At 43.8% G+C, this 13426-nt stretch overlaps 1 protein-coding gene across 1 annotated transcript in view; it reads right to left on the bottom strand.

The window, feature by feature from the left end:
* The window catches only part of dnajc2 (DnaJ (Hsp40) homolog, subfamily C, member 2), a 36459-nt gene extending 25225 nt beyond the window's left edge, over nt 1-11234 (bottom strand). Inside the window, exons 1-3 of the mRNA XM_055653147.1 lie at nt 11044-11234; nt 6361-6551; nt 2758-2833 (exon numbers count right to left, since the gene is read on the bottom strand). Coding sequence (XP_055509122.1) covers nt 2758-2833; nt 6361-6551; nt 11044-11098 — 322 coding nt within the window. The 5' untranslated portion in view covers nt 11099-11234. The remainder of the gene's footprint in view (nt 1-2757; nt 2834-6360; nt 6552-11043) is intronic.
* Between the last annotated feature and the right edge of the window lie 2192 nt (nt 11235-13426).

The following is a 13426-nucleotide window of genomic DNA, read 5'->3' on the forward strand; positions in this document are numbered from 1 at the left end:
GCGCGCGTGTGTGTGTGAAACCTCGGATTAGGAGCTGAGTCAGCGCCTCCAACAGTGGTTGCGTTGCCCACTGGGGTCGGGCCCCGTGTGAGTGATGGGGAGATCCTCCAGGTTCTCGCTGTAAACACAAACCTCCCGAAGTTCAGCCTGCCCGAGGGGGTTTGCCTCGGGAATCACAACAAGCGCTTTCCATGGGAGGTGGGCTCCTGCTTCAGACAGCTGAAGCCAGCCCCGTGCGTGCGTGCGGCGTGTGTATTGAGGTGTGAATGCGTGAGACACTGAAGCAACACCGGTTGCGCGACTCGCACGGTGGCCAGAGGGTTTCTATCAATCACTCGCTATCAGGCGGCAGTCTCCGGCTTCTCCCGTTGAATCGGGGCGAGGTGGGGGAGGGGGAATTTGTTTGAAAGAACTTCTTCACCCTCCCCTCCTTCTCGGGTTTCTGTCAGCTGCTGCGCCGATCCCCTGGCGGGACACTGGAGGCACGGCCCAGAGAAGGACAGGCTTGGCACTAGCAGACTCGACTCTTATTCTGCTCCACTCCGCAAAGCCAGTGAGCGCCTCGCACAATCTCTCCTTCCACCGATCTTTAAACTCTGCAGCCCCGAAGTTCCTTTGGAGCGGATAAGATGTGATCTGCCATCCGCTCACAGACATGGGTCCTGGCCTCTATGCAGAACAAGGTTGCCGACCCCTGTTCTAGAATAACAGCAAATGCTTGGCTTAACAGATTTCAGTTGTGGGTGCATGCAATTATATAGAAATTATGTTTTTTATTTGAAGCATACTTGTATAAATTGGAGTTATTTGCCATTCTTTTCTTTACATATTTGTTTAAATTAGGAGTTTTCAACATCTATAAACTCTAAAAGCTGTCAAATTCACAAATAATCTGTTCAACCTGGTACAGTCTGTGCAAGTTTCTAACATTGTATTTCTGCTGCATTACACTGATAAATTGAAAGACATAGCAAGTGACATTCACCATTTACCACTCAACAGCTTACGTCATGCTTTGATAGGACAGGTAAGCAGTTAGAGTGCTTATTATTAGGGATAGGATCCCATACACAAACATACGAGAAAGGTGCATTTGAATATAGATGTCAATGACACTTAAAGTCATAGTTTGGAAGAATCAATAATATATTTTTGGATTTATGACCATCCCCAGTGCCTGATCGAGCTGAACAGTACTGCCAATGAAATTATTAAATACATTATAAACTCTTACCAATTTCTACAAATGCATCATAGAAAGCATCCTATGGGGATGCATCACAACTTAGTTTGGCAACAGCTCTGCACGTCTGTGAGGAATTTCAGAGAGCTGAGGATGCAGCCAAGTACATCAAACAAACCAGCCCCCCACCCCCCCATCCAATTCATCTGCACGTCACATTGTCTTGGGAAAGCACCCAACATTATCAAGGACACTTACACCCATGCCATTCCTCTTCTCCCCTCTCTCATCGGGCAGAAGATACATATGCTTGAAAGCACAGTCTGACAAATTAAAAAAACAGCTTCTTCACCATCGTAATCAAGCTATTGTACAGATTTCTCATAAACAAAGACATCCAAATCCTATCTCATTGACTATTTTCCCACTTGGGATAAATAAAGTTGTATCATATTTTATCGTTTTTGACCTGCACTTTCTCTGCAGCTGTAACATTTTAACATTATGTTCTGTACTCAGTTTTTATTTTTGCATTATATCTGTTGTACTTGTGTATGGCTTGTTTATACTCATGCATGGTATAATTTGACTGGATAATGCGCGCACACACAATTCTGTACTATATCTTGCAACACGTGACAATAATAAACTAACACGTTTGTGCACGTATTATCCATTGGTGGCAAATTATCATGAAGTGACTCTCACTAATGTTTTATCAACTTTAGATGAAGTCAGGATGTCATACAAATGACTATGATATAAAATTATTCCCAAAAAGCCTTCAAATAATTTTATTTTCACTCAGTTAGGAAAGCGTGAACAGCTATCGTGTTCACAAAACCTGGAGAAACTGCAATTTCTGTGTTATGCATAAATAAATCTGAGATTAACAGGGCTGCCTTTACGTGTGCAATAGCTACAGAAACTGTAGGGTGGGAGTGGACATGTGATTAAACAATTTTTTTTAGAAACCTGTGACCAAAGTGTATCATACCATCTTTAACTTTATGAAAATAGCAATACAATGTCTGTCCCTCCACTCTTTCAGATCCAATTAGCCCAATAAAGGGCACCAAGATATTTCTTCTCACCTTTCCAGCAACTTGCAATGAAAAATAAAAATCAGCATATCAAACCATAAAGAGAAAGTTTGAGTGCCTGCACAACTGAATCCTGGGCACAATTTCAGGGCAATAACATCAAGACATAAAATATTTAATTGAATCGCTTCCACGTTATTAAATCAAATAGCACCATAAACAGGAGCAGGAATTGGTTGTTTAGCCCCTCAAACATGTGCTACCATTCAACTAGGATACGGCTGACCAAATACCATCGTCCAACTCTAACCTCATATACTCACTTTAATATGCAAAAATCTAACGATTTCTGTTTCAATCACTATCAAACAATAAATATAGCATCAAGAATACAGATAAAGTCATTTCCCTCTAGATTAACTATCTAAAAACTTTTCAGATTACATTTAAATTCCATGAAACACATCAAATAGAACAATAACAAAAGGGATTCTAAAAGAGTGAATCCTCAGCTCATGGAAAACTACTTACGGGCAGACTTGATTTGTCTCTGTGTTGCTTTGTACCTCAACTGTCGTAGCCCAAGAACAGCATAATGATCTTGATTCTGGAAAAGGAACAGAAAAATGTAGCCAAAGAAATATAGAGATCTGTGATTAATTCCTTGATAAACTATGTCATCACTCCCTGGCATTTAATACCTGACTGTTTTCCTAATGCTCTACAGATACACAGAAACCTTTGCTAATTAAAAACAGAAAATGCATATGTTCTGATAAAGGATAAATGCAAAATGATTTTTGGGTCTCTTTTCTCAGACACTGCCTGACTGCTGAATTTTAGTGTTTTCGATTTTCAGTATTGGTGATCTTTATTTTCGTAAACTTTTACTACTTTTATGGCAGCACAGAAATTATTTTCACCAGATATCCTACATTTCAAGTGTTTTTAATGTGCAGAAACAATTTATCAGCATCTAATTCCTTCCTACACTTTTTATTTACTCTTGGTCACCACACTTCCCCTTCTCAATGCACAAAATGCAACTAATTTCCAACTTTTCCTTGTTCCTATGAAGGTTAGCGACCTGAAACATTAACTGTTTCTCTCTCCAAAGACGGACGTCTTCAGATTTTCTAGTACTCTATATCTATCTATCTATCTCTATCTGTATTACTAAAAGTCTGATCTTGAACACCTAGTGTTCTATCTACTATGTCTACTAAACTGTGAGTGGTTTTACTGACCTGTCAGTGCCCTTAATGTGGTTTGAGAATATAGTTTGGAAATGCTAAAGCTGTGTTGCCTTTGGTTTGGAAATACTAAAGTTGCCTTGCCTAATTAAAGTTGCCTTGCCTTCTATATAATTAAAAGTCTAATCTTGACCTGTTTGTGCTTTATATTGATTTTAGAAAAATCGCTACCACGTATGATATTTGGGCATCATACTCGGAGTCCCCCTCCGCTCATCAGGTGCCGAGGATTTTTCCCATCGATGAAAAATTAAAGAGTTATTAGTGTTTTAAAAAATGTTGAGATTCTCTCTCTTGTCAATCACACCATGAAGGCCACGCCCCTTCTGGTGGGAGGGGGGGGGAGGGACTATAAAACCCAGAAGTGTGGGCGTGGCTCAATCTGTGCAAAATGGAGGAGGGAGAGGTCACGACTCGCTGTCTTTAGTGGCCTTGCACCCTGCTTCAAGTGGTTAGAAACTGCACTTGAATTTGGTGGCCTTGCACCTTGCTTGAAATGGAATTTCAACGAATAGCCCCAAGTCAACTGCCAGCCCACCAGCCATGAGTGAGCTGCCAGCACCACAGGCTTGAGTGACTGAGCCGCCAGCCCAAGAATCCATTGGGCCCAATGTCCATACTAGCCCTCCGGAAACCAGTCCCTTCAGCCCACAACACCCATACCAGCGCTCCAGAAAGCACCCCCACCACCCCAATGGCAACCAATATTGGAATTGGTGTAGAGGTGGAATATTGCGTTGGGGGACCAGCCCACCCGTGTGATGTTGGGACCCAATGGGTCCCACTCAGTCTAATTTCATTAAAAATTTTCCAGCATCTCCTGTTTATAATTTCCTTTTCTCGTATACCGGCGAGTCTGCTCATTTCTCACTTCAAAGCCTACATAAGCTCTTTAAGAACATCACCTTAGTACCCCAGATAGGTTCCATAGAGGGCAACATTTAGATGTGCTTAACAAAACATAATTTCCATTTTATTGAAGGATTAAAGGTTGAAATTCCCGTGAACATTGAGAAACATACTTTACCATCACATTTCAATGATCTGCTTTCACGTATCCCTAAATACGAGTTGGTACCAAGTCAGTCATAGAGATGAACAGCACAGACACAGCCTTTCTACCCATCACATCCAAGCCAACCTTTTTGCCTAACTGCACTAATCCTACACTCTTGCATTTGCTTTGTATGCCTTGCCTATTTAAATGTCTCTTAAATAGAATAATCGGATTGATCTGACTTCACAACTACCTCTGGTAGCAAGTTCCAGATATCAACTACTCTATGCACAAAACTTTCCCCTCAAATCCCTTTAAATACTCATTCTCATCTTAAATTCTTATTTTTTCACCAACTTTTCACCATCTAGAAAATACTTTTATTTTTATAAAATTTTATTTTTAGCTGAGACCAGGCCTTCCACTGGGACAGCTTTTCTCACCAGATGATGTTACCACATGTAGTATGTGTTATATCTGGACTTTCAGAAGGCTTTCGACAAGGTCCCACATAAGAGATTAGTATACAAACTACAAAGCACACGGTATTGGGGGGTTCAGTATTGATGTGGATAGAGAACTGGCTGGCAGTCAGGAAGCAAAGAGTAGGAGTAAACAGGTCCTTTTCACAATGGCAGGCAGTGACTAGTGGGGTACCGCAAGGCTCAGTGCTGGGACCCCAGCTATTTACAATACATATTAATGATCTGGATGAGGGAATTGAATGCAACATCTCCAAGTTTGCGGATGACACAAACGTGGGGGGCAGTGTTAGCTGTGAGGAGGATGTTAGGAGGCTGCAAGGTGACTTGGATAGGTTGGGTGAGCGGGCAAATGCATGGCAGATGCAGTATAATGTGGATAAATGTGAGGTTATCCACTTTGGTGGCAAAAACAGGAAAGTAGACTATTATCTGAATGGTGGCCGATTAGGAAAAGGGGAGGTGCAATGAGACTGGGTGTCATGGTACACCAGTCATTGGAAGTAGGAATGCAGGTGCAGCAGGCAGTGAAGAAAGCAAATGGTATGTTAGCACTCATAGCAAAAGGATTTGAGTATAAGAGCAGGGAGATTCTACTGCAGTTGTACAGGGTCTTGGTGAGACCACACCTGGAGTATTGCGTACAATTTTGCTGTCCTCATCTGAGGAAAGACATTCTTGCCATAGAGGGAGTACAGAGAAGGTTCACCAGACTGATTCCTGGGATGGCAGGACTTTCATATGAAGAAAGACTGGATAGACTCGGCTTGTACACACTAGAATTTAGAAGATTGAGGTTTTTTTTTTTAGAAATTCTTAAGAGGTTGGACAGGCTAGATGCAGGTAGATTATTCCCGATGTTGGGGAAGTCCAGAACTAGGGGTCACAGTTTAAGGATAAGAGGGAAGTCTTTTTGGACCGAGATGAGAAAATCATTTTTTACACAGAGAGTGGTGAATCTCTGGAATTCTCTGCCACAGAAGGTAGTTGAGGCCAGTTCATTGGCTATATTTAAGAGGGAGTTAGATGTGGCCCTTGTGGCTATAGGGATCAGGGGGTATGGAGAGAATGCAGGGATGGGATACTGAGTTGGATGATCAGCCATGATCATATCGAAGGGCCGAATGGCCTACTCCTGCACCTATTTTCTATGTTTCTATATCTATGTTTCTATACCACTTCCAACATTTTCTATTTATGAAATAATGGATTCAGTTATGGTCAACAACCCGATACAGCAAATATATTATAAATCTACATCAATTCTCAATAAAAATTAACGAGGCAGTACATTTTGAGAAAAAACAAAAATCAACCAAATCTAACTAAAGCTAAAACGGTCAAAATGAGAAGAAAAAAGTGCATCCCTACAGAAATTTTAAGAACATAAATCAATACATACTTTCCAGTCCTTTGGTTCAAGGGTTTTCAGCAACGGATATTCCTCGATTTGCAATTCTTCATCTTCTGATTCGGAAGATGATTCTTTCTCATCTTCCAACTCATGAAAAGAAGCCGACACATTCCTCGCCCGTCTCTTTACAAGTGCCTCAAACCATCTTCCAACTGGCTCCACTGGGCAAAGTACTGAAGCTGCATGCAAAGAGAAACTTTGTAAAAAAGCTAACATACCAATGTCCTTATGGAAATGACTAAAGACATCACAAATGTATTTTAATGAAGAAACAACAGCCTATGGAAAGAACTGAAGTTCTGAGTGTAGACGCTACACGCAGATGAGTTTTCTGAGAGGAATTGCTCCCGCTTTGTAGGTATTTGAAAACTAAGCTTTAATCCTTCGCATCATTATTTTCTGATTTTAACCTATTATTATTGTATTAAAGATTAAAATCAGAAAATTATGATGAAAAGGCTAAAAGCTTGGATTTTAAATACCATGGGGGGCAAAAGTTGAAATAAGTTAATATTCATACATCTGGAGGAAACATACCGGATATTTTAGATCTCAGTTGCTCATGCACTTAATTCATTTTCCTCCTGAATTTATGTATCTTGCTTTATTTGCAATTCAAACATTCTATCAATCTCAGTCGACAATATACTCAACAACTGAACGTACTCAACACCCCCTCCAAAGCAGAGAATTTGAAACAACCAGTGAAAAGAAACATTGCTCAATTCAATCTTGAATGAGAAATTGTTACACATTGTACACTATTTGACAAATTGGGAGTATAAAGATGGAGTTAAAGGGGAAGTGAGTACAGGAAAAGTTACAAAAGACTCCCAAATTAATGGGAAGGAAAGTTCAAGACGGGATAAGAGAGTACGGTCAGGGTCAATGGGGACTGTAGTGAGAGGGGAGGTTAATACCAAAGTCAAAGTGTTGTATATGAATGCACAAAGTATAAGAAATAAAGTTGATGAGCTTGAGGCTCAGTAAGAATTACAGAGACATGGCTGCAAGAGGGCCAGGAACTGAATATTCAAGGATATACATCCTATTGAAAAGACAGACAGGTGGGCAGATGGGGTGGGGTAGCTCTGTTGGTGAGGAATGAAATTCAGTCCCTTTCAAGGGGTGACATTGAAACAGGAGATGTGAAATCAGTATGGATAGAACTAAAGAATTGTAAGGGTAAAAAGACCCTAATGGGACTTAACTACCAGCCCCGAACAGTAGGCTGGATATAAGGTGCAAGTTGAATCAAGAGTTAAAATTGGCATGTTGTAAAGCTAATGCTACGGTTGTTATGGGAGATTTCAACATGCAGGTAGACTGGGAAAATCAGGTTGGTACAGGACCCTAAGGAAGGGAGTTTGTAGAGTGCCTCCGTGATGGATTCTTAGAGCAGCTTGTACTGGAGCCTACCAGGGAGAAGGCAATTCTGGATTTAGTGTTGTGTAATGAACCAGATTTGATAAAGGGAACTTGAGGTTAAGGAACCATTGGGAGGTAGTGACCATAATATGATAAGTTTTAATCTACAATTTCAGAGGGAGAAGGGGAAATTCGGAGGTGACAGTATTACAGTTGCACAAAGGGGACTATGGAGCCATGAGGGAGGAGCTGGCCAAAGTTATCTGGAAAGATACCCTCAGGATGACAGTGGAACAACAATGGCAGGTATTTCTGGGAATAATACAGAAGGTGCAGGATCAGCTCATTCCAAAGACGAAGAAAGATTCCAAGGAGAGTAAGGGACGACCGTGGCTGACAAGGGAAGTCAGGGAAGTACAACATAGCAAAGAGGACCAGGAAGCCAGAGGATTAGGTAACTTTTAAAGAGCAACAGAAGATAACTAAAAAGTTACGGGGAGAAAAGATGAGGTATGAAGGTATGCTAGCGAAGAATATAAAGGAGGATAGTAAAAGCTTCTTTAGGTATGTGAAGAGGAGAAAAATAGTTAAGACCAAAGTTGGACCCTTGAAGACTGAAAAGGGTGAATTTATTATAGGGAACAAGGAAATGGCAGATGAACAGGTACTTTGGATCCATTTGCACTAAGGAGGACACAAACAATCTTCCTGAGGATTGCCAGAGGATCTGGGGTGACGGAGGAACTGATGGAAATCCACATTAGGCAGGAAATGGTGTTGGATAGACTGATGGGACTGAAGGCTGATAGGCCAGGGCCTGATGGTCTGCACCCTAGGTGGCTCTAGAAATCGTGGTGATCATTTTCCAATGTTCTATAGATTCAGGATCAGTTCCTGTGGATTGAAGGGTTGCTAATGTTATCCCACTTTTTAAGAAAGGCGGGGGAGAGAAAACAGGGAATTATAGACCAGTTAGCCTGACATCGGTGGTGGGGAAGATGCTGGAGTCAATCATAAAAGATAAAATAGCGGCACATTTGGATAGCAGTAACAGGATCGGTCCGAGTCAGCATGGATTTACAAAGGGGAAATCATGCTCGACTAATCAGGAATTTTTTGAGGATGTAACTAGGAAAATGGACAAACGGAGAGCCAGTGGATGAAGTGTACCTGGACTTTCAGAAAGCATTTGATAAGGACCCACATAGGTGATTAGTGGGCAACATTAGGGCACATGGTATTGGGGGTAGAGTGCTGACGGATAGAAAATTGGTTGGCAGACAGGAAACAAAGAATAGGAATTAATGGGTCCCTTTCAGAATGGCAGGCAGGACTAGTGGGATACCGCAAGGCTCAGTGCTGGGACCGCAGCTATTTACAATATATATTAATGATTTAGATGAAAGGATTACAAGTAACTTTAGCAAATTTGCAGATGACACAAAGCTGGGTGGCAGAACTGTGAGGAGGATGCTGTGAGAATGCAGGGTGACTTGGACAGGTTGGGTGAGTGGGCAGGTGCATGGTAGATGCAGTTTAATGTGGATAAATGTGAGGTTATCCACTTTAGTAGCAAAAACAGAAAGGAAAATTATTGTCGAAATGGAGTCAAGTTGGGAAAAGGGGAAGTACAATGGGATCTGGGGGTCCTTGTTCATCAGTCAATGAAAGTAAGCATGCAGGTACAGCAGGCAGTGAAGAAAGCGAGTGGCATATTGGCCTTCATAACAGGAGGAGTTGAGTATAGGAGCAAAGAGGTCCTTCTGCAGTTGTACAGGGCCCTAGTGAAACCACACCTGGAGTATTGTGTGCAGTTTTGGTCTCCAAATTTGAGGAAGGACATTCTTGCTATTGAGGTAGTGCAGCGTAGGTTCACAAGGTTAATTCCCGGGATAGCAGGACAGTCATATGCTGAGAGAATTGAGCAGTTGGGCTTGTGCACTCTGGAGTTTAGAAGGATGAGAGGGTATCTTATTGAAACATATAGGATTATTAAGAGTTTGGACATTCTAGAGGCAGGAAACATGTTCCCGATGTTGGGGGAGTACAGAACCGGGGGCCACAGTTTGAGAATAAGGGGTAAGCCATTTAGAACGGAGATTCATAGCAAAAGGATTTGAGTATAGGAGCAGGGAGGTTCTACTGCAGTTGTACAGGGTCTTGGTGAGACCACACCTGGAGTATTGCGTACAGTTTTGGTCTCCAAATCTGAGGAAGGACATCATTGCCATGGAGGGAGTGCAGAGAAGGTTCATCAGACTGATTCCTGGAATGTCAGGACTTTCATATGAGGAAAGACTGGATAGACTCGGCTTGTACTCGCTAGAATTTAGGCGATTGAGGGGGGATCTTATAGAAACTTACAAAATTCTTAAGGGGTTGGACAAGCTAGATGCAGGAAGATTGTTCCCGATGTTGGGGAAGTCCAGGACAAGGCGTCACAGCTTAAGGATAGAGGGGAAATCCTTTAGGACCGAGATGAGAAAAACATTTTTCACACAGAGAGTGGTGAATCTCTGGAACTCTCTGCCACAGAAGGTAGTCAAGGCCAGTTCATTGGCTATATTTAAGAGGGAGTTAGATTTGGCCCTTGTGGCTAAAGGGATCAGGGGGTATGGAGAGAAGGCAGGTACGGGATACTGAGTTGGATGATCAGCCATGATCATATTGAATGGCCTACTCCTGCACCATGTTCTATATTTCTATGAAGAAACACTTTTTCACACACAGAGTTGTAAGTCCGTGGAATTCTCTGCCTCAGTTCTCTGGATACTTTCAAGAGAAGTATCCGGTTCTCTGGATACTTTCAAAAGAGAGCTAGATAGGGCTCCTAAATATAGCGGAGTCAGTGATATGGGGAGAAGGCAGGCATGGGGTACTGATTGTGGATGATCAGCCATGATCACATTGAATGGCGTTGCTGGCTTGTAGGGCCGCATGGCCTACTCCTGCGCCTATCTCAAATAGTCCTCAGTTGGAGCCTCTCGGTATCCACCCCATTCCTCTCAGAACTCGAAACATCGCTACAATCTTACACCCCAAACCTCACGAAAGGTAGAGAAAAGTCGGCCACAAGTGTTCAAGATCTGAAAAGTGAAGGTGCCATGAGTGCAGAGTAACGATGGTCGAGTGCCCTGGTATCTTACCCAAGTAAATTAATCTCAGATCTCTTACCCAGGCAACTGTGTCTCAGATCGCCCTGGATGAACAAGGGTTAGCGGGCCCGGGTGTGGGGGGGGGGGGGAGAGAGGGAGGTAGCGGCCCGGGGTCGAGCAGACGGAGAGGGGCTTCGCACACACTTACCTCCCAGCGGCTTTAGCACGGCGGAGGCCAGGCCTTCCGGCGCCTCGCACAACATGGCTGCCCGACTGGCCACTCACCATCCACCCCCGCTCCGCTCCGCGACCGGTCCCCGCCGCCGCCGCCGCCACATGAACCGGCCGGCCGGCCACTCTCCCCAACACTTCCGGGGCCTTCCCGTGCAACGGGTTCGTCTGTCCGCGGAACTCGGAGGCTGAACAGAGCGTTCCGGCCAGCAATCCCTGCGAGAAAAGGGGGGCTGGTTACCCGTTGCACACCAGCTTGCATCTTTACCAAAGATCCAAGGCACTGCTAACCAAAGATCCTATAGAATCTTTGCTGCTAACCCCGCAAGCAAAAAGAAGATGATGTCGGACGAGGAGTCGGAGCGCTTGTTCAGAAGCTATAAGGGATGATGGTGGTGGTGGTTGTTCTGCCGAGTTGAGGGAATTCAGGGACAAAGGGGGAAAATAACCATCAAATAACAGGAGTATCTGAGAGGAGTGTTGCAGCTGAATTTGGGATGATCTGCAATATGGAAGGATGGATATGGAGGCTTTGGAGAGGGCGCAGAAGGGGTTTACCAGAACGCTGCCTTGATGTAGCTGCAGGGAGTGGTTGTTCATAAGTTCTAGGAGAAGAATTAGGCCATTTTGCCCATCAAATCAGGGGATACATCCTCCACAGTTGTACCCAGCCAAATCATCTAGGTGTGGTATTTGTTTTACTGAGGTCATATCCCATTCATACAAACTCCAGAGAATGGAGGCTTAGGGCCTCAATCTCTCCCCATGTGACTTTCTATCCCAGAATGCTGCAGTCCCCCTATAGCAAATGCATCCATGTTGCCTGCTCAATCATGTTATGTCCTTATCACATCCTTTGAGGATCTTTGTAAACTCTGCTTTGGTGGTATCTCAGTGTTTCTAGTTGCCAGCTGTAGGTAGCTCTGTCTCCGAGATGTACAGGAGGGAGGGTACACAAAAATGCTGGAGAAACTCAGCGGGTGCAGCAGCATCTATGGAGCGAAGGAAATAGGCGACGTTTCAGGCCGAAACCCTTCTTCAGACTGATGGGGGGTGGGGGGGAGAAGGAAGGAAAAAGGGAGGAGGAGGAGCCCGAGGGCTGGGGGATGGGAGGAAACAGCTCGAGGGTTAAGGAAGGGGAGGAGACAGCAAGGGCTAGCAGAATTGGGAGAATTCAATGTTCATGGCACCCGGATGCAAGCAACCCAGGCAGAATATGAGGTGCTGTTCCTCCAATTTCCAGTGTTGCTCACTCTGGCAATGGAGGAGACCCAGGACAGAGAGGTTGGATTGGGAATGGGAGGGGGAGTTGAAGTGCTGAGCCACCGGGAGTTCAGCTAGGTTATTGCGGACTGAGCGGAGGTGTTCGGCGAAACGATCGCCCAACCTCCGCTTAGTCTCACCGATGTAAATCAGCTGACATCTAGAGCAGCGGATGCAGTAGATGAGGTTGGAGGAGATACAGATGAACCTTTGTCGCACCTGGAACGACTGCTTGGGTCCTTGAATGGAGTCGAGGGGGGAGGTGAAGGGACAGGTGTTACATTTCTTGCGGTTGCAAAGGAAAGTGCCCGGGGAGGGGGTGGTACGGGAGGGAAGGGAAGAATTGACAAGGGAGTTGCGGAGGGAGCGGTCTTTGCGGAAGGCAGACATGGGGGGAGATGGGAAGATTTGGCGAGTGGTGGGGTCACGTTGGAGGTGGCGGAAATGGCGGAGGATTATTTGTTGTATTTGCCGGCTGGTGGGGTGAAAGGGGGAGGGGATCACTGCTCTCCATGAATGCCAAGACTAGTTAGGGACTTGATTTACAAGCATTTCTCCTCAAAGGCTGTGCTGACACATAGAAAGCACTGGTGAATTTCATCAACGATGTCAGACATCATTGAAAAGTGAATCATGAGAAATGGGAAGTGGTACACATTTTCCATAGCCTCATCTAGGACATTTGTTATTAATTCCTCTTGGATATCCAGGTACACTAGTTACCATTTATTCACTCTGCCTTCACACCCTCAAAGAACTTATCATGCAGGTTGGTAGAGGTAGCAGGTTTATTCACTTTCCCTGCAGACGCTTTTAAGACTTTAGGAGAAGATGCAGGGAACTTGTCAGTGTTTAGTCTTATCAGGTTTCTCACACTGAGAATACAAAGTTTAAAACGACTTATTAAAGGCAATATAATCATTGTAAAAATGTGGACAAATGGAGAACAGCTTGTGGCATGATCAATGCCCATAGTTTGGTTCGCTGCAGTGTTAAACTGTAAGAGTTTAGTGTACTACTCATCTAAAATTGGATATTGGATAAGTAGTCTGACAATGCTATAAATACACAAGTTAAATGGAAAAATGCATATAAGG

This window comes from Leucoraja erinacea, chromosome 22 (assembly GCF_028641065.1).
Source record: "Leucoraja erinacea ecotype New England chromosome 22, Leri_hhj_1, whole genome shotgun sequence".
Classification (NCBI taxonomy): Eukaryota; Metazoa; Chordata; class Chondrichthyes; order Rajiformes; family Rajidae; genus Leucoraja; species Leucoraja erinaceus.